The sequence below is a fragment of the Heterocephalus glaber genome, unplaced genomic scaffold (assembly GCF_053883595.1).
Source record: "Heterocephalus glaber isolate CG9 unplaced genomic scaffold, H.glaber_assembly_v1.0 deba00001481, whole genome shotgun sequence".
Taxonomy (NCBI): domain Eukaryota; kingdom Metazoa; phylum Chordata; class Mammalia; order Rodentia; family Bathyergidae; genus Heterocephalus; species Heterocephalus glaber.
Window position 1 is genome coordinate 50720542 of NW_028258317.1, and position 21787 is coordinate 50742328.

At 41.0% G+C, this 21787-nt stretch overlaps 1 protein-coding gene across 4 annotated transcripts in view; it reads right to left on the reverse strand.

Annotated features, from left to right (window-relative positions):
- Dock8 (dedicator of cytokinesis 8) overlaps nucleotides 1–21787 on the reverse strand; it is a 231693-nt gene that overhangs the window by 16393 nt on the left and 193513 nt on the right. For all 4 annotated transcript variants that reach the window (XM_004838202.4, XM_004838200.3, XM_004838199.3 and 1 more), the window contains 8 exons: nucleotides 21512–21670; nucleotides 19890–19990; nucleotides 12968–13160; nucleotides 8124–8267; nucleotides 6778–6909; nucleotides 6213–6347; nucleotides 4772–4861; nucleotides 1544–1780 (listed from right to left, as the gene is read on the reverse strand). In XM_004838202.4, the coding sequence (XP_004838259.1) occupies nucleotides 1544–1780; nucleotides 4772–4861; nucleotides 6213–6347; nucleotides 6778–6909; nucleotides 8124–8267; nucleotides 12968–13160; nucleotides 19890–19990; nucleotides 21512–21670 (1191 nt within the window). The remainder of the gene's footprint in view (nucleotides 1–1543; nucleotides 1781–4771; nucleotides 4862–6212; nucleotides 6348–6777; nucleotides 6910–8123; nucleotides 8268–12967; nucleotides 13161–19889; nucleotides 19991–21511; nucleotides 21671–21787) is intronic.

The window sequence follows — 21787 nt, forward strand, 5'->3', positions numbered from 1 at the left end:
TGTATAAAAGGCTGACATATAAAGGCACCTGTGGGTGTTTTAAAGAAAAGTGTTTATGGCATGTATAATTTTGAATGATTCTGTGGTTTAAGAGACTTTCTTGATCAGTGCTATTAAAATGGGCTAAAAGTGGGGCCGGGATTTAGCTCAGTGGTGTAGCCACCTGCCTCACAAGTGGAAGGTCCTGAGTTCGATCCCGGTACAGAAAAAAAAAAGGGCTAAAAGTCATAGAGGTCTTTCTTGACTGCATAGAGATGAAGAAATGGGAGGTGGAGGGCTTGTGTTAAGTCACAGGAGGAAGCTGGAACTAGAATCTAGATGGTCCACTTCTCTAGCTCACACTGCCACCCCAGTGGGGCTGCGCCCATGTGCTTCCTGTTGCTGGTAATTAAAAGCCTAACTATGCCTGCATCACCTATGAGCTTTTAGATATATAAAATTTTTATATAAAATATCTAAAATTTAATTACAGTCATCACTCCCTACCCATGGGATATTGGTACCAGGATCCTACCACAAATACCAAAATCCAAGGGTGCTCAAGTCCTTTATAGAAGTGGTATAGTATCTCCACATCCTTTATACTTTAAATCATCTCTAGATTACTTATAATATCAAGGAGATTTCAAGTGTACATAGATAGCTGTTATACTGGATTGTTTAGGGAATATCAACAAGAAAAAAGAGGTTCACATATGCTTAGTAGAGACGCAATTTTTTCTCCAAATATTTCAATACCTAGTGGCTGACTCCATGGATGGGAACCTGAGGACACAAAGGGCCAACTACATATACGTTTTATGCAAGCTTATAATTAAAATGGAAATAAAGCTGGGCATGGTGGTGCATGCCTATGGTCCCAGTGACTCAGGAGGCTGAGGCAGTAGGATCACAAGTTCGAGACCAGCTTGGGCAATTTAGTGAAACTGAGTCTCAAAATTAAGAAAAAAGGTTGGGGATGTAGCTCAGTGGTAGACAGCTTCCATGAGACCCTGGGTTCAATCCCTAAAACCACACACACACACACACACACACACACACACAGAGGAGGAAATAAGTATTAAAAGTAAATATGTAAACATTTATACTAGAGTTATAACTTGGTTTTGGTTTTTTTTTTTTGGTACCAGGGAATGAACTCGGGACCTTGCACTTGCAAGGCAGGTGGCGGAACCACTGAACTAAATCCCCAGCCCCTAGAGTTGTAACTTTAAAGTGTTAAATATTTAATATGAAATAGTCCTATAAAACATGCAGGCAGCTGCTTAAATGGGATTCTTTGGCACAAAAGAACAAGAGGACAACTCTGTAATAATATTACAAGACTCTCTCTCTGTCTCTCTCTGTCTCTGTCTCTTTCTCTCTCTCTCTCCCTCTCTGTCTCTCTCTCTGATGGTGCTGATAGAACCCAGAACTTATTCTAGGCAAGGGCTGTACCACTCGGTCTCCCTTAGATCATATCCATGCATCTTCACATTTCTCTCCATTTTGCCATGAAGGAGCAGTCTGATGTTGTGCCCACTCCCTCCCCCTGGGCCATTACCTCCTCCTTCTGGGCGACACTGATCCTGGTCTTGATGTAGGGGAAGGCATGCATGGTGGTCAGCACTGTGTTCCTTCGGTACTGCTCGTGCAGCTCCCCTCGGGGCCGCCCCTCCAGGGTGAAGGGTGTGGTGTACATGAACCTCCGCAGGTTGAAATTCTTCTCAAAGTAGGTTACCCTGTCTTTCATCTCATACTCATCAAAGTAGGGTTCCACAAATGTGATCTGAATGTAGGCCTGGAGGGGAAGGCAGGGGAAGGAGGAGATGAGCTGTGCTGCAGACCAGACCCACAATGCTGGGGAGAGGCTGCTGGAACACAGCGCCGCAGCACCTCCCCTTTGATCCTGAGGTCAGAGGATTCAGAACCCGCCACCCTGCTCGGCACCGCAGGGAGAGAAAGGAAGGTGAAGAAGGCCACAGGACTGTGCCTGTGAGTGGAGCCAGGTCTACCAGCTGCCCTCCTCCAGGCAAGGCAAACTGGTCCAACGGAAGCCTCAGTGGGAGAGTTTGCAAACTGCTATTCCAGAGGCGAACTTTCCTTTTCAGAGTGACCACGACAAACCTATGAGTCAGTATGAAAATGATCAATACCAAGTGCTAGTGAGGAAGGAAAACAGCTGAACTTTCACACAGGATAGAGACATACAAAATGTACAGCCACTTTGTACAAGTTAGCAGCTTTCTACACAGTTAAATGACACTGACCTACCACCAGGCAACCCCACTCCTACGTGTATACCTAAGGAAATGAAAACTTACCTTCAGACAGAAACATTATGTATGATAAGACAAAAGCTAGTAACAAATCAAATGTCCCTCAAATGGGGAAGGGGTAAATAAATGGCGGCACATTCAAACAATGGAACACTACTTAGCTATCAAAGGAACACATTACTAAACATGGGTAAATCTCAGATGGGTTATGCTAAGTCAAAGAAGCCAGCCTCAGGAGGCTGTATGGTTCCATTTATTTACTGTATGATCCCATGCATATACTTTCTGGAAAGGGAGAACCCACAGAGTAGAATGCAGATCAGTGACTAGGGGCCTGAAGGGGAACGGGGAGATCCTGTGGAGTGACAAACCCTTCTCTATCTTAACTGTGGTGGCAGTCACGGGCATCTGTCAAAACTCACAGAACATTAAGCCCCTGGATTGTATTGCATATGCCTCACTTAAACATGCACACATATATACATTGAGAAAAGGGTAGTTAGTAATGAAGAAGATTCTTTTTAAAAAATAATAAAGAAGAATGGCAGTTATTCAGCACAGATGCTGGACAGTGAGGTGGATGGGTGGGGTCACTGGGCTTGGAACATAAATCACTACTTGATATCATGAAATCTGGCTGTAATTCTGGCCTCAGACTTTCATTCTGAGCTCTCACACCCAATGTGGAGAATTGTAAGCAAGGGGAGAAGTGTCCCTGGTGTCAGGGAGGTCACACGATTCTGCATAGCTTGTGCAAGGCACAGATCTCTGTGGGCATGCAGCCATCTTCCTAGGAGTTCAGACATTTCTGTCTGAGACTTAGTTCAACTCTTACCACAGTTGTTGCTTTCAAGCCTAGCCTAGGGAATATGTCTTCAGTGAGCAAGTGTTCTGAAAAATGTAGAAAGACAAACAAATTTGGCCAATTCCTCCCTATTTGCATCATCTTCATAATATGCTGGAAGGTGGAATGGAGAGAGGAGTTCAGACTTTTCATTTTACAGGTCTGTCAGATGGTGAATGGTCCTCTGTCCTTGGCCCTTAACAATACCTGGCATTTACATTATTTTCAGCAGTCTAGAATGTCATCATGTAACTGTCTGTGAAGCAGACTGAGCAGGCAGCACCCTTGTCCTGTTTGCTGGCATAGAGCTTAAAAAATCCTTTAAATTTCCTAAGTGACAGAAATGGCTTTGTTATGCTAAGGAGGTGACTCCTGGTGAGCCCCAGATAGCTTCAGGTGGTCACCAAGAAGACCTGAGAAGGGAGAAGGGCCAAGTTTGTGTTTAAATAGGTGGCCACTGACTCAGTCAATTATGCCTGCATAATGAAATCCTACTAAAAATTTTGGGTGCTCTGAGGCTTGGAGGAACTTCCTAGCTGGTGAGCACATTGATATGTTGGAAGGGTGACATGCGTGGATTCCACGGGGAGAGGTCACGGGAACCAAGTGCTCCTTCCCAAACTTGCCGATCCATATCATCTATCCTGTAACCGTAATCAGAAGTACAGTATCTTTTTGGGTTCTGTGAGTCATTCTAGTAAACTATTTAACCTGAGAGGTATCATGGGAAGTCCTACTTTTGTAGCCAGCTAGTTAGAAGGACGGGTGGCCTGGGAGTCCCTCCTGTGTTATGGAAGGCTGAGCCTTCAACGTGTGCAGTCTGACATGGAGTCTGATGCTAAGTCTGGATCTCCCTAGTGTACTGAAGAACCCCCAGTTGGGTGAAACGGAACACGTCCTGGGGTGACAGTGAGAAAACTGAAGCCCAAGCCCTTTTGGTCCTTCCTCCAATAGCACAGCTATCTTGCACTTGGTTGAAAGGAACACGGGCAGCCAGAAAAGGATACCACTAAATACTGTTGTGAGAAGGTGGCATTCAAAAATTTTTTAAACTTTTTTTTTTTTTTTCATTTTTGAGACAGAGTCTTGGCAAGCAGTTCAGGATGGCCTTGAACTTATTATGTAGACTAGCCTGCCCTTGGACTTGTGGCAGTCCTCCTGCCTCAGCCTCCTGAGTGCTGGGATTACAGGTGTGTGCCACCATGCCTGGGCTGACATTTTAAAGCATGTTTTAAATTGAGAGTTTAGGTTTTACAGATGGCCAATAAAGAGCAGTGATTAAGAAAGAGTATGGGTCTGGGGAGGTCAGACTCTTCACTGGAATACCAGCTCTGTCACTTGCGTGATCTTGGAAAGTTGCTCAACTTTTCTGTGCCTCAGTTTTCTCATTTATAGAACAGAAAAAAAAAAACCCTATTTCTAAGATCTTTTAGGGGATGAAATGATATACATACAGAGTCTAAAGCAGTGCCAGATACACAGTTGGTCCTCTTTTGATTCTTGCCTTTTAAAAGTATGTTTTAAGACTTAAACAACCAGCAGTTGAACCCTAGACAAAAACGTTAGGTAGCATTTAAATGAGTTAAGAGAGTTCGGACAGAGGAGGTCACTCTGGGCAGAACAGGGGATTCAGAGCCTGACAGTTATTTTCAGCAAGTTTTCTCTATACCTTGTTAGGGTCCAAGTTGGTTTTGTCCACAGGAGCAGAGTCTTTTATCACTTCCACAAATTCTGCACCAAAACACTGACCGTAAAATCCCTAAGTAAGAGAAACAAATAGTTTTTAAAGGTTATTTTAACATAATGCAACTCTTCGTCTTCTCAGAAGTAGAATAAATTTGGAACAAGTGCAAGATAAAATTTGTTCATTAATTATTTGAGTACCCCTCTGACCTAATGAGTAAAGTTCAGCATTTCCTGAGACAAATAAAAATATAAGGAAGTCCTACACTATCAACTGATCCATACTTCCATATGATAGGTGTGCTTGGTCTGCAATTCAGTGAATGTCATCGTATTTCCTGTGGCACCTCCAGGGGTACAGCACTATCTGGGAACTTTGAGGTTACCAGGCTCCCCATAATGTGGCAAATTGCAGTATACAAGCAGGCAAAGCATTCACCTCTGATTCTAAGTAGGGGAAACAATGTCAGGGAACCAGTGGGGTGGGCCAATGGCTAGTTTCCCTTCTCATGAGGTGAATGTCTTTGGGAAAGTCACCCAACCACTCTGGGCCATGACTTCTGTGAGTCAAGAAGGATAAAAGTCACCTGTCTCATTTGGCAGGGATGAAGAGCGCAAGGGGAAATTAGACAACAAAACGTCTTAAGTACTATAGTTGTAAGACAGCATCCACGCAAAGCAATCACAAGAAAGCATAAGGGATGAGTCTGGTTAATTATTGTCAGGAGCTCTGGGCCTAGTCACTCAGACTGAGAGATTTTTGTTTAGGGGCATCCTTTGATTTTCTTTTTTCTCAGTTCTTAGTGCTTGGCCCTTTCAACATCTATTGTTTTTTTCTGACTTTTCTCTATGCTATTTCTTTTTTCTCCATCCTTTCTGCCTGTCCTGTGAGAACATTTTGCTCTTTGCTGTGACTTTACGGACCAAGTAAGGAGGCTGGGCTGGAGTAGAGGCTGGATACAGCCCATATGTAGCTGTCAAGCATTTCCATATCACAAAAGAATGTGTGACACACAAAGAACAGGCGTGCCATTTTCTAGGGAGGTGACTGAGTAGTTTGGTCAGATTATTTCAAAGTCAAGATGATAACCTTCAAGCCAACAAAACTTTCTCATGCTACATATGTATATAACTAACATTTAGAAAGGGTTATAAGAAAGCATGTGACACTGACTGAATTTTATATAGACTTAAAAGGAATATTCATAATGTAAATTTATAAACTTTGAAAATATGTACAGTATTTTAGGGAAATACTATTCAATCCTGCTTTACCTCAGGCTCTCACCTAATACCTCCCTATTATACATGCAATGTAGAAAAATTATGTATAGTTCAATGCTGAATTCATGACTGTTTTGTGATGACTCATTCTAACTCGTTTTTGTGAAGTGTACAATGTCAAGCACACAGATTACTTTCCTTACCTCTAGTCTGTGGGAGATCTCCGGAAGCTTTGTAATTGCAGGCTCCTTGTAAACAAATTCTTGTTCATCCAAATCCCCAAATTTGGATCCATAGAAACCAACTCGGAAGTAAGTTCCAAACATTCTCTTATGATCCTGTTAAACAAAATAAGAAAATCTCTCTTTAGTTATCCAATTCCTGGAGATTTATTGGGTTAACAGGACTTTTTATTATGTCTAAAGCATTTTAACTCTACAGCTGATGTACACAAATTTAATGTTTATAAAATAAACTTTTAAAATAGTAACAAAAGAAATCCCATGAAAGATTTCTGGGATTTTACTTAAAGGAATTTAAAAGATTCTCACATTTCCTGACTATAAAGTGAATCAGGCTGCCTTCACTCACACTCTGGATTCTAGGCCTCTGTCAATCTCCAGCCCTTTTCTCTTTGATGGGTGAGAGTTACAGTAATGATGTGCTACAGGTAAGTTAGTCTCTAGAGAGCAGGGAGGGCTGGGCATCCCCGGGACAGGATTACCTGCTGCCAGGGGACAGCGCCCCTTAGCCAGAATCCCCAGCTACCTTGTTAATGATGTTGTCAAAGGCCTTCTGCAGCTTGTCATGAGTGGAGGTCAGCTTCCGGAAGTCTCGATGTGCTTCCAGAATGGGGATGACCAGCTTGTAGACCTCATTAACCGTCTCATACAATCCTCCCTGGGACAGAGAAGAGAATCAAAGAGACTTTAGATCACTGGGCATATAAGAAGAGCAACCAGAGTTCACTATGAAAACAACGTGCTGGAGAATGAAGTTACTGTTCCGTCACAGGACTTTACAGCATATGCATGCTGTCTGAGCATCTATGGAATACTCGCAGCTTTCAATCTGAACCAGACACATTACTAAATGGTCCTGTATGGTGATGTTGAATAGGAATAAAGATTCATATAGAAAAAGCAAAACAAAACAAAAAACCAGGAGAGGTTAGTCCTGGGAGCAGGGACTAAGAACATTTAGGAAGACAGCTTTTGTGTATTTAAATCTCATCGGAGATCCTCCTCTAGCCTGATGCTCATGATATGTGTCAAGGGAGTTAATGGGATTCTAACTAATTTAATTTCCAGAATTTCAGGGAAATAAGAGTATACTGCAACTTCTCTGAATCCTGAATGAACAAGAAGAAAAAAAAGAGAAGACAGGTAAAATAATAATGAAATTACATAGACGTTATAGGGAGAAAACCTGGAGATGAAAAGTAGAGAATGAATAATAATATAGCAGTGAAAACAAAATTAGTCCACTAAATACAGTGAAGTATTACATATTTATTTGGTTTACAATGTAGAGAAAGAGAGAGATGATTAAAATGAAAACTGATGGGAAGCTTTTCCCTTACTCCGAGTCTCAGTGAGGTCATCAATATATTTTTTTTCTTTTATTAGAAGTATTTAGACTGAGATTAGGTGAACAGGGAAGTCTCAGTAATTTCTAGCTGGTCCTGTCTGTACAGATCCTGACGATAACTCAGAGGTTGCAGGGAAGACATTATGGATTCCTGCTATCTCCTCCCAGTGGCTCCTCCCCGTTTTTTCTCTATGAGAGGGAAAATGAGGGAGTGAGAACATGCCTTGTCAGTTATTGTGTAACCCTAGGCAAGCCATTTCACCTCTCTGTGGGTTAGTTTCCACCCCATTAAATGGAAATAACACTGTGAAACTGCTGCCCAGCCAATGAGCATGCAGTGAAAACCAGAATATTCTATGATGAAAGGCCTCTTGTCTGCCGTGGAGAGCTGATGTAATTTGTGGACATCAAAGTCCTCCTGGGCTCTTGCTGTGCCCTGCACACCCACAGCATCTGTGGAGTGGGCTTGCTGGGCTATTAAGGCTGAACATTCTTGGTAGCTGGGACGCCCTCTGGCCACTGACCGTGCTGAAGAGCTCTGCAGCCTGCTCCAGGAGGCCCACCAGGCCGCTCTCCGTGAAGTACCGACCCGAGCACACTCCGTCCTCGTCAGGTGACAGGGTGTCATCGGAGACTGCAGACTCCTCCAGCACGTTGGAAGAAATATTCTGCAAGAGATCACAGTATGAACCCTGAGAACAGGGGAAGCAGGTGTAGAAGGCACTCTGGGAACCCAGAATGCAGGAAGCAGAAAGCCAACTCTCCCAGATCCTCTCCAAGGCTGTGAGGGGAGCGGGTGTGTAGTACTACCCAGAAGAGCTTCTGGCTGTCATTCATTGCTAAAGGAAACTGAGTAACCTGTCTTCAAACTCCATTTCCTTTTCTTTTTAACCTTCAGATTTTATATTAAGGACACTTTCTTCAAGGTAACAGCAGTTGAGTTGAAACAACCCTATTTTAGTGAAACCACCCCGAGGGATAGTGAGAATCTTGGTTTTTAAAAGGCAAAAGCCAGTGAACACTTAACTAGACTCTGCTTCATCAGCGGAGTGAACCTCTGACTTTTGGGGGTGTTTTTCTGACATAAGCTACTACTACTGTCTTGACTTTCAGATCAAAAGCCACCATATGTGACAACAGAAAATAAGAACACCTCATTTTGGAAGGTTTTATGGCAGTGCAGCAGTTACCATCCTACCACCCTTCCAGTCGTTTCATTTCTACACATTTTTTCTTTATAAAAACTAAACTTTAGGGCCGGGGATTTAGCTCAGTGGTTTCGCCGCCTGCTGTGCAAGTGCAAGGACCCGAGTTCGATCCCCAGTACCAAAAAAACAAAACAAAAAAACCCCCTAAACTTTAAAGACTCTAGTCAGGAATGCAGCGACCAGGGTGAGGGTGACCCACATGAGAAGCCCAGGTCACAAAACAGAGATGTCCTCTGAGGGTCACACAAGTGCTGATCCTATACTTGCCTGACCCCGACAGCAAATTCCTCTGTATATTTTGTGCCCTGTGCACTTCACCCAGGGTGTGACCCTCGCAGTGACTCTAATACTCTTGACTGGTCAAAAGTAATTTTTTCTTGCTCATAGCTATGGAATAAATACATATGGAGTATAGAAGAAATGGGACCCTTCCTAGCTTAAGAATTGCAATTAGTAGTGGACATGCCACTATTTCCTATTGTTGAGTGCAGGGCAGGCATGAAAAATCAATTATAGGGCTGGAGATTTAGCTCAGTGGTTCTGCCACCTGCCTTGAAAGTGCAAGGACCTGAGTTTGATCCCTGTGCCAAAACAAAAACAAAAACAAAAAACAAAACAAAACAAAAGAATCAATTATAATACTCTTTCCTCCAGAACCTGGACATAGTCTCAAAGTTTTCTCAGCATAGTGTTCTAGTCAACCATCACCAATTTATCAGAAATGGCTTGTGAAGTAAAAGCTGTCTGCCTTCTCAGTGGGCTAATAAGAGGAAGAGAGTCAATTTCAGCAACTGATGAGATAGTTGCCATAGCTATCCCTTTCCATCCAACACTGTCATGTATTTTTATGAATATAGGTGGAGTTTTTCTTCCAACCCTAGCTTATGTGTAATGATGTTTCTGAATTAGAGATAGTGCAAGGTCCAATAAATTCCATTGAAAGAATCAAAATAACTCAAGAAACTAGTACTATTACAATTATATTCAATCTTCTACATAGAGAATAGATATAAAGCTATGTAGCTTATTAGGTGTAGTCAGTGGAAAAAGATTCTGGGAAGACTTTCTTGGCTTCAGATTTAGGGAAGTAAAAGTAACAGCAGCATCTGAGGATGTGTCCACATCTACATGTGTTAAATAAATACTGTACTCTAAAGCACAGAATTTTAATGATCTCAGTTTCTTGCAATTCAGGGACCTCAAAGTTATTTTTCCTTGCACAGATTTATCTTTATAGTTTACAAGTCTTTTCCAATGGTTCAATTTTATTGGGGCAGAACAATGTTGAAAATGTTTAAGAAAAAGCAACAGTGGACATGCATTGTTAACACTGCACGTAATTCCTACCTCCTTCTGTAATATAAAGCACTCTTTCTTTTGGAGAATCACTCATGATATTAGCTGAGGTCCTGTGACTCTGGCTTACCCAATTAGAGCACTTGATTTCTTTGGCCATTATGATTGGTTCAGGGATAAGCACATTAACCAATTAGAATCAATGAGATGTCCTGAGACTTTCTCTTCAATTGCTAGAAATGAGGCATCTCTCTTTTCTCCCAGGTTTGGACCTGCAGATACAAACCTAAATCTTAAGCAGTGTAGGAAGTCTGTGAAGAATGAGGGCCACAGAACTGAAGCCCAGGACCAGAAGCGGTGAGGACACTAAGGTCTGAAGGCTCTGTTTGGGTCAAGTTGGTGAGTACTACTCCAGGGTAACCTCCCTTATGCAGGCAGATGAATTCCATTCTTACCTTGAGTGTTGTGTGGCTTTAAGCAACCATTTCCAAACTGAATGAGAGTATGTCTCATTTGAGAGAAGCATGAACTCACCATAAGCATCAACATAATTTGGGACCTCTTTTGTACCTGAGAACACCTAGTTCATCGTGCTCTCCATATGTTATTAAGGCCTCCCCTTGCAGTTTCTTCTACCTTCCTCTTCACCTCTTCATCCCTCCCTGACCCTCAGGCTGAGCCACATTATAAATACTCAGAGAGTCTTGTGTCTCTTTACAACAGTACTCATCATAATTGTAACTGAATAAAGAATAAAGAATACATTCTTTATTGTACACAATGTACATGTACACAATGTCTCCGATTGGAATGTAAAGTTCAGGAGGACAGATTAAGTGCTAAAAAATTCCTCCAAAAGCAGGGATAAATGAATAAAGATATGAAAAGATAGAGCTGTATGCCCTCTTGTAGAGACAATGTGGCATTTCTGTTAATTTTGAAATAACAATTGTATCTCACTTTGGGATGACTTATTATAGACAAAATAACTGAATTTTAAGTAAAATAAAGAGAGTAAGGCTTATTAAACACAAAAGTGAAAAGAAATTAATACCTCAGTGATTAAATAGTAATTAAAACACAGCAACATTAAAAAAGGCATAACTGTGAGAAATGGTATAGCAAATGAAATAAGAAAAGGGGGTGATTCAATTCAACATTAAATGATAAACCTAAAGTTTTCTGGGAATAAGAGTAGTACTATACTTAGCCTTGATAATATCACATGACCAAAATAAACTTGATGAAAGAACCCGTGGTGGTACTGCGGACTGAATCAGGACCTTTGCATTGACCTACACCCCTACCCCTTTGTTATTTTGAGACAAGGTCTCGCTAAGTTGCTAAATTGCCCAGGGTGGGCTTGAACTTGGAATCTTTCTGCCTCAGCCTTCCAGAGTGCTGGAATTTCAGGCCTAAACTAATTTTTATAACTTTCATGATCACTTTTATGTGGTTCCAAATGAGATGTAATCTTTTTATGCTTTTTGGGTGTGAAATTAATTACTGGCTTTTATAACAAACATTTCTGAATTAAGAATAAAATATCTGCTGAGAGTGAAATCATGGAATAAATATTTTTGCTCTTGAGGACCACAAGAAAGAAGGTGTTAGAACAGGAGGTGATCCAAGCTTTGCAGATGAACAAACCAGAAGCTCCTGACTCCAGCAGCAATAGTTTCCGTGACTTATTCCCTAAGCCTGGGAAAGCAACTTTGAACCGTCATTTCTTTTTGCTTGACAAAGCATCACAAAATCATATTGAAGAACAATAATGAGAACAAAGCCTTTCATAAAATCAGTCGTAGAAATTCAAATAAGAATAATACAAATACTTGTCATTGGTTTTTGAGTCTAGCTTGAAAAGAGCTCTATTACTATAGCTATATTGTTCACAGTTTCAGGGATGGTCATCTCTCCAGATTATGTCTCTTTAAAAAAAGGCATGTAGGGCTGGGGATTTAGCTGAGTGGTACCATGCCTCCCTCACAAGCACAAGGTCCTGAGTTCGATCCCCGGTACCAAAAAAAAAAAAAAGGCATGCAGAACAGTTTACAGCTCTTTGTCCTCCAAAGACTGTATTAAGCTATGCATTAAGAACAGTTAAAGTAGCCACTGAACATGCAGGTCTGAGTTCACTTTTAGGTCTGGCACACAATTTCCCCTTGTCACTGCTGGGTAATTTTCAGCTTATCCTCAGAATGTATTGATTGAGGTTTTCTGTTTCCCTTGCCAGGTCAATTTGATTTTTAATTTTGGATCAGAGAATGAGACCCTACAGAGTTGGGGAGTAAAACCAAGGGATAAGGCCAATCATTTCTCTAATGTTAAGAAAAACTTTCCTGTTTGGTGGCAATGACAAGTCTTTGAGAAAGAGTTGAAATGACCTTAGAAAAATTGTTCTTTCAGTTCTTAGATATGTGAAGTGGGAGTAATAACACGCTCCCTTCTGCCAGCTTCGCAGGTTTACTGTAAAGGTGAAATGAAATCATGCATGTACCTGTTTGAGAATGTCTACACAAGTGCCTATTGACTCTAGATACCATTATTGTAAACAGTAATTTAAGAAAGAAAAATGGCAAAGCAATTAGAGGAGGCAAATATAACACTTAAAGTAGGGTTTTCAGCCTTGGCACTACTGACAATTGAGGCCAGCTAATTCTTAGTAGGGGGAAAACTCCCTATGCATTGTAGACTGTTAAGCAATATCCATGGCTCCCCCCTTTCAGATGCCAGCTGCACTCACCCTCCCACCCCCAGTGGTAACAAGCAGAACGCCTCTGGACATTGTCCAATGGGAGTAGAGGCAAAATTGCCCCTGGGTGAGACCACTGCTCCAAGGGAAAAGCTGGACTTGGCCTTACTTGAAAGCTGACACTGCCCACGGGCAGGTAGCTGTGGTCCTCCAGCATGCTCAGGTACTCGGCCACCAGGGCAGCAGCGTGCACCAGGCACATGGCGGCCTCTGTGTAGCACTTTTTCTTGGTGTGTTTCTCTGCCATGTTCTGGAGCCAGGTCAGCCGCAGATCAGGAGATGTCTGGTAACTCTTGGCAATTCTGAAGACAGATTAACAAATAGTATTAAGGACAACCAGTTAAAGGCACTGTTCTACTGCATGTGGCTACTTCCCCCCTACCCTAAGATTTTTGCCTTAGTCTTCAGAAAATGAGAGAAAAAGCAAATATTTTTATCCAACTGTTTCTATTCCATCCCTGTGGTGTGCTGGACTGAAGAAAGAGCCCTATGAGGAAATAAAAGACTTGGTAAAATGATGTTCTTTATCATGGATTTCGAGCAATTTTCTTACTTTCCTTTCTCTCAGAATATCAGAAGACAAAAGCACTACCCTAATTACAAAGTTGTATTAAGAAAATTCTGCTTCTATAAGAAGTTCTTCCCAAACAAGGACTGGAAAGAAAAAGTTTAAACTACAGAGTGAAATATGCTTTCTAACATAAAACTGTATATATATATACATATATATATATATATACATGTATATATATATACATATATATATATATATATGTATGTCTCAATATAAGTGAGACAAAACTGTATAGGAAATAATTCATGCAACAGTTGATAATTCCTTTCTCTCATTCTATTTTAAATGGAATATAGTGTTATAAAATAGGTGCCTCACTTTAAATTCACTGAAAATTCATATATGAGTTAACCGATCCTGAATGTTTAATTTCCAACCTTTTTCACATACATGTTGGATGTCATCAAAACAGTTCTACCTCCCATGCCCTACCGAGGTCCTGAGTCACGCGGAAGACACTGAATCACCCCACTGCAGACAGGCAGCCACCTGATTCCACACTACAAAGACGCAGAGGATACCAGACCACCAGACCAAGGTACTGAGTTCCACTGTTCCCGGCCCAGAGGTAGGGGCTCCTGAGGCGTCGTCCCACTGCTCCTGGTCCAGAGGAAGGGGCTTCCAGGTCACCATCCCTCCTGCTTTTCCCAGCCCAGAGGAAAGGGCTTTTGGGCCACCTTCTGTCCCGCTGCTCCTGGTCCAGAGGAAGGGGTTTCCCAGCCACCATCCCTCCGGCTGCTCCCAGCCCACAGGAAAGGGCTTTTGGGTCACCATCCCTACTGCTGCTCGCAGCCCCTGTCCCACCTCACCCAGCTCAGAGGAGGTAATTCGTGCAGGTGCTAACAGCCCCCCACCCCAGTCGAAATGAGAAAACAGGTAAATAAGTCTCAAAACCAGACTTCCAGATCACCTACAGCAACCCCAAAGGAAAATGAGAATGGAACACTCTGATACTCAACCACCTGGACCCACTGAACTGGCAACAAAAGGGGATCTGGAAAAAATGAAATCAGAAATAATTTCTCAGATAACAGGAGAAATTGTGCCCCTAGTGCAAGACATGATTAATAAATCTAGAGAGGAGCTCAGGAACATGATGGAATCCCAACATAAGAAACAAATGGAATCCATAAAACAGATGCAAATAGATTTCCAGGACATGAAAAACTCCACTGAAAGTCTACACAGCAGAATGAGCCAATGTGAGGACAGAATTTCAGATATAGAAGATAAGATTGCAATTAGTGACCAGGAAAAGAAAAATTGCTTCAAAATTATAAGGGAACATGAGAAATCAATCCAGCAGCTGCTAGATGATGCAAAGAAGAATAACATAAGACTGATTGGGCTCAATGAAGAAACAGGAAAGAGTAGAGATGACATAAAAAACCTCTTCACAGAAATAATGGCAGAAAACTTCCCAAGCAGGGGAAAAGAGCTTGACATACAGATAAGTGAGGCATATAGGACTCCAAATAGCCTTGATCAAAAAAAGTCTACACATAGGCATTTAACTGTTAAGATTCCAGAAACACAACAGAAGAACAAAGTTCTCCAAGCAGTCAGAGAAAAGAAACAAATCCCATACAAAGGAAAGCCCATCACAATCACAGCAGACTTCTCAACACAAACCATCAAGGCAAGAAGAACTTGGAGTGACATATTCCAAGCCCTAAAAGAAAACAGCCTCCAACCCAGATTGATGTACCCTGCAAAACTATCTTTCAAAATGGATGGAGAAATAAGATACTTTCATGACAAAGAGCACCTTAGGAACTTGGTGAATACCAAACCAGCACTCCAAAGAATTTGACACAATAGCCTAGGAACAGACATTGAGGATCACAACCCCAAGAAGCAAAGCAGAATGAACCCATGTGGCATGACAAGAAATTAAATGTAAAGGGGGAGAACCCAACAAAAAGAAAAGTCATGGCAATGACAAGTCAATACGTTTCAGTTATAACCATCAACGTTAATGGTCTCAATTCACCAATCAAAAGAAATAGACTGGCAAAATGGGTCAAGAAGCAAAATCCAACAACATGCTGCATACAAGAAACACACTTAATTCAAAAGGAAACTCATAGATTGAAAGTTAAAGGGTGGAAAACAATACTCCATGTGACAGGAACCTGAAAAAAAGCAGGAGTAGCTATCCTCTTGGCAGATCAAGTAGATTTCAAACCAACACTGATTAAGAGAGACGAAGAAGGACACTACATCCTTGTAAAGGGAAGAATCCAAGAGGAAGAGATGACAATCATAAATATCTATGCACCAAACACTAGTGCACCCAACTATATAAAACAAATACTAATGGACATGAAAAGCCATATATGCACTAATACAATTGTAGTGGGGGACCTCAACACCCCACTGTCACAAATAGATAGATCAACTAGATTAAAAATAAGTAATGAAATACTGGAACTCAATCGAACTCTTGAACAAATGAATTTAACAGATGTTTCCAGAGTCTTCCACCCCACAAAATCAGAATACACATTCTTCTCAGCTGCACATGGGTCATTCTCCAAAATAGACCACATACTCACACATAGAACATGTTTAAGTAAGTGGAAAGGAATTGAAGTTGTCCCCTGTACATTATCAGACCATAGTGCAATGAAGTTGGAGATCCATAGCAAAAGAAACTCAAAAAATTTCATAAACATGTGGAAATTGAACAACACACTTCTGAATAACCAATGGGTCACAGAGGAAATTAAAGAAGAAATCAGACAGTTCCTTCAATTAAATGACAATGACAATACAACATATCAGAATCTATAGGACACAATGAAAGCAGTCTTACAAGGGAAATTCATAGCAGTGAATACACATATTAGGAAAACAGAACGAGCCCAATTAAACAACCTGATGCTGAACCTCAAGATTCTAGAAAAAGAAGAGCAGGACAACCCCAAAGCACATACAAGGGAGGAAATTATAAAGATCAGAGGAGAAATCAATGCAATGGAGACTAAGAGAATGATACAAAAAAATCAATGAAGCCAAGAGTTGGTTCTTCGAAAGAATCAACAAAATTGACAAACCTTTAGCCAACCTTGTCAGCAAAAGGAAAGAAAAGGCCCAAATCCATGCAATTAGGAATGAAAAGGGTGAAATGACAACAGACCCAGCAGAAATCCAGAGGATCATCAGTGCCTACTTCCAGAACCTATACGCCAATAAGATGGACAACACAGAAGAAATGGACAGATTCCTAGATACATATGAATTACCAAAGTTGAACGAAGAAGACCTAAAAATTCTGAACAACCCAATATCAACCACTGAAATTGAAAATGTAATTAAAAACTTATCAACTAAGAAAAGCCCGGGCCCTGATGGCTTCACTGCTGAATTCTACAAGACATTTAGAGAGGAACTGCTGCCACTACTGTTTAAACTCTTCAATGAAATTGAAAGGGAAGCAATACTCCCAAACTCATTCCTGGAAGCAAGTATCACCTTGATCCCCAAAGCAGAGAAAGACCCAACCGAAAATGAGAACTATAGGCCAATCTCACTAATGAACACAGATGCAAAAATCCTTAATAAGATACTGACAAACAGAATGCAGAAGATCATCAAGAAGATCATACACCCTGATCAAGTGGGATTCATTCCAGGGATGCAGGGATGGTTCAATATACGAAAATCAATCAATGTAATACACTATATCAATAGAGCCAAGGACAAAAACCATATGATTATCTCCATAGACGCAGAAAAAGCATTTGAGAAAATCAAACATGCATTTATGATAAAAACCCTACAAAAAATTGGAATAGATGGTCTCTATCTCAAACTAATAGAAGCCATCTATGAAAAACCAACAGCCAATATCATACTAAATGGTCAAAAACTGAAATCCTTCATACTAAAATCAGGAACAAGACAAGGATGTCCACTATCACCACTCTTGTTCAATATAGTTTTGGAAACATTAGCCATGGCAATTAGACAAGAGAAAGAAATAAAAGGAATAAAAATAGGAAATGAAGAAGTCAAATTGTCATTATTTGCAGATGACATGATACTCTATATAGAAGACCCCAAGAACTCCACCAGAAGTCTTCTAGACTTAATAAGCAAATTCAGTCAAGTAGCTGGTTACAAGGTCAACACACAAAAATCAATAGCTTTCCTCTACACGAACGACAGACTCACTGAGAGAGAAATAGGGCAAATAATTCCTTTCACAATAGCATCCAAAAAACTGAAATACCTAGGAATCATCCTAACGAAAGAAATCAAAGACCTCTTCTCTGAAAACTATGGCACTCTGAAAAGAGAGATTGAAGATGATAACAGAAAATGGACAGACATTCCCTGCTCCTGGGTAGGAAGGATTAATATAGTGAAAATGGCCATACTTCCAAAACTGCTATAGAGATTTAATGCAATTCCAATTGAGATCCCAGCAGCATACTTCATAGACCTCGAGAAAACAATCCAAAAATTCATTTGGAGCAAGAAGAGACCCAGAATAGCAAAAGCAATTCTAGGTAACAGAGACATGGCAGGGGATATCACAATCCCCAACCTGCAACTATACTACAAAGCTACTGTGATAAAAAACAGCATGGTACTGGCAAAGAAACAGACCTGAGGACCAGTGGAACAGATTAGAAGATACAGAAACAACGCCAGACACACTCAGCCATCTCATCTTCAGTAAAGGAGCCAAACACTCTCACTGGAGGAAAGATAGCCTCTTTAATAAATGGTGCTGGAAAAATTGGGCTTCAACTTGCCAAAGATTAAAACTAGACCTGTATCTCTCACCATGCACTAAACTAAAATCAAAATGGATTAAAGATCTAAATATTAAAATAGAAACTCTGAACCAGTTGGAACAGAAGTTAGGTAGAACCCTTGAAGACATCAGTGTAGGAAAAGATTTTATGAACAAAACCTCAGTTGCCCGTGAACTAGCACAAACAATCAACAAGTGGGATCTCTTCTTATTAAAAGGCTTCTGCACAGCAAGAGAAACCACCAGCAATGTGAAGAGACAAGCCACAATGTGGGAAAAAATCTTCACCTGCTCTTCCTCAGACAAAGGCCTACTATCTCGAATCTCTAAAGAACTTAAAAAGATCAGACCTCCCAAATTTAAAGACTCAATCCAAAAATGGGCATCTGAAATGAACAGACATTTCTCAGACAAAGAAGTAGAAATAGCAAATAAATACATGAAAAAATGTTCAACATCACTGGTCATTCGAGAGATGCAAATGAAAACAACGCTGAGATTCCACCTCACTCCAGAAAGAATGGCTGCTATCATGAAATTAACCAATAACAAATGCTGGCGGGGCTGTGGGGAAAGAGGAACCCTGTTCCACTGCTGGTGGGAGTGTAGACTGGTGCAACCACTGTGGAAATCAGTATGGAGATACCTCAAAGAACTAGGACTGGAAGTCCCATTGGACCCTGCTCTTCCACTGCTGGGGATCTTCCCCAAAGAATTAAAAGAATCATACCACAGTGATATATGTGCACCCATGTTCATAGCAGCACAGTTTGTAATAGCTAAAACTTGGAAACAGCCCAAATGCCCATCAACTGGAGACTGGATAAAGAAAACGTGGGTTTTTTATAAAATGGAGTACTACTCAGCCATAAAAAATGAGAAATTAGAGACATTTATAGCTAAGTGGATGCACATTGAGGGAATACTCTTAAGTGAAATAAATAGGACACACATGTGTAAATACTGAATAGTTTCTCTGGTGTGAGAAACTGAAAGTGTAAATAAGGACTAAATGTATAATAGGTAATGTGAAATAGGAAGAAAAGGGGCAAAGGGGAAGGAAGCGGGAGGGCTAGGGGAAAGGATAGAAGGGAATGGGATTAATATGAGAAAATGGAAAAATAGGAACAAAATCTTTGTAAATAGGGGGGACTGGAGGGGTTGAAGGGAGGGCTGGGCAAGGGTGAAAAGTAAGAACCAAGAGAGACTATGTAAAGGTGCAAATTTCCAATGATGAATGTCATTATATTGTATACCTAAAATGTACCAATGATTCAAATGAATAATCGATAATGTAAAATAGGAAGAAAAGGTCCAAATGGGTAGGGGTAGTGGGAGGGGCAGGGGAAAGGAAAGAAGGGAAAGGAAAAATGCTGAGAAATGGAAAAAATGGAAATAAAGTCTTTGTAAATAGGGAAGGGTGGAGGGCGTGAAGGGAGGGCTAGGAATGGGGAAAGAATAAGAACCAAGATGCATTATGTAAAGGTACAATTCCCAATGAGAAATGTAATTGTGTTGTATACCTACAATGTACCAATAAAAGAATTTAATACAAAAAAACAAAAACAAAAACAAAAAAAACCCAGTTCTACCTGTGTTACCTATCATAACTATATTAATGAACATGCCACAGAGACAAGTCCTAGGCCATCCAAATGGTGCCCTTTTGATTTTATCAGAAGCATTCACCTGTACATGAGATCCATGAGCATTTCAGGATCTTCCTGAAATTCTCTCATTTTCACTGTGTCATATAAGATGCTATTCAGGTTGCAGAGAAGTTCTTCTACCTGCAAAAAAGTGAAAGGTCTCAATAATCCAGGCTGGGTAGTCCATTGTAAGGCATTAGGATTATACTGAACACGCATGGGAGAATCTATGGAAAGTCTTTGTTCAGAGAGAAGCAGAGCCCAGAATGGAGGAGACTCTAGACTGGATGCCCTGTAGCTTTCACCTTTGTGAGATCAGGGGCTTCTGAGGCCCAGATGTGAGGTGGTCTTGCACTCCACAAACGAGCCCTGAATCCTTATATTACCTGCTATTCCAATACCCTGTATTTAAATTAGCTTGAACTAGTTTCAGTTATTTGAAACCTGGAAACTCGATGCTGAGCATCAGGGATTTTTATACCAAGCAGAGGCAGCTTAGGCCCTCTGCTCGGGTTCCATGTTTCTAAAGCTTCCTGGAGCTTCCTGAGGCTTCAAAGGTTTTAGAACCTCTTGGAGCCACTTAATTAGAAAAGACAGCAGAGGAGCAGCCAGAGGGGCTTGCAGTGCAGGCTAATAGATTGTGAGATATGTGGACCCTGGCAAGTGGCTCAGTTACAGAATGTTCTCCAATTCCTTCTGTCAGTTTCCAGTCCTCTTAAAATTCTCTCCACTAGACTTATTTCACTGGGTGGAGGCACTGAAGACCTCTACTACACTGCTTATACTTTGCTTGGTCTTGCTCGAGAATATCTCTATATGAAAGATGACATTAATTTACAAGAGCATGGTCAAGAGGAGATGAGAGAGGCAGGCTATGATGCAGAGCAGAGGATAGGAAAAGAGTTCTGAGAACGAGAATGCAACCTTACTGCAGAAAGCAGGAGAGACTCTGGGCTAATAGAGCCCTCGGTCTAAGGGAAGAAAGAAAAATTCACTCATTCATTCTCACTTAAGTGGAAAGCTAGCACAGAGGAGGCTATGAACTTGAGTTAAAAGATAAAAAGAGATGCTTATCTTTTTATTTATTTCACAGGCAGTGCAACAGACAAAGAAGAAATTATTGTTCACAAGTTTCCTTAGGACTAATCTTTTTCATGTTTGTTTAAACTTGGTTCTTCCTTCCCATCAAGTGCTCACTAGTCAACCTGGCCCCTTCACTGTCTCTCACACACAATCCACTCTCACTCCTACTCATAATCTCTCCTTTACTCTCCCTGAACCTACCCCAGCCTTTCACAAGCCTTTCTGGGCCACTAGATTGTTTAATTACTCCCACCCTTTCTCTAACCTTACATAGCATTTAGTTCCTGGCCACACACTTGAGTATCAGTTGTCTTGGATTGACTCTGAATTGCTTTGAGACTGAGCTTTCCAAGTAGACTCTTGGAATCTTGGAGTTCGGAAGTTGGGGACAGTGGTGGATTGGTTTTTTAAAATTTTCAAGGTATTGGAAGCATGCGTATATTGGAAAGGCAATAAATGTTTATAAATAGTATATATTATATCTAAATTACATTTGTATAAACATATGTGTGTTTGTGTGTATTTATAATTGGCTGATCCCAATCTCTTGCATGAGGCAAGACGTGTTCATTGGTCTACCTGGACAGGAAAAGGAGTTGACTGCATGGCTGTGTCCTCTTCTGAGTAGGCCAGAATGGTCCTCAAGGATCTTCTCAGGTGCTCCTCATTAAAGTCTGGCGCTTTGCCCACCAAAGATGCCAGAGACATGGTTACCTGCATCTTTACTCTTGCAAAGTTCTGCATCAGAAAAAAGAAAACAACAACAAAAGAACAAATAGAGACACTCAACTAGTAAATAACTGAAGGCAGTAGGGCCAGACACAAACAACTCCCCAATGTTTCTTTTGTTCTAGT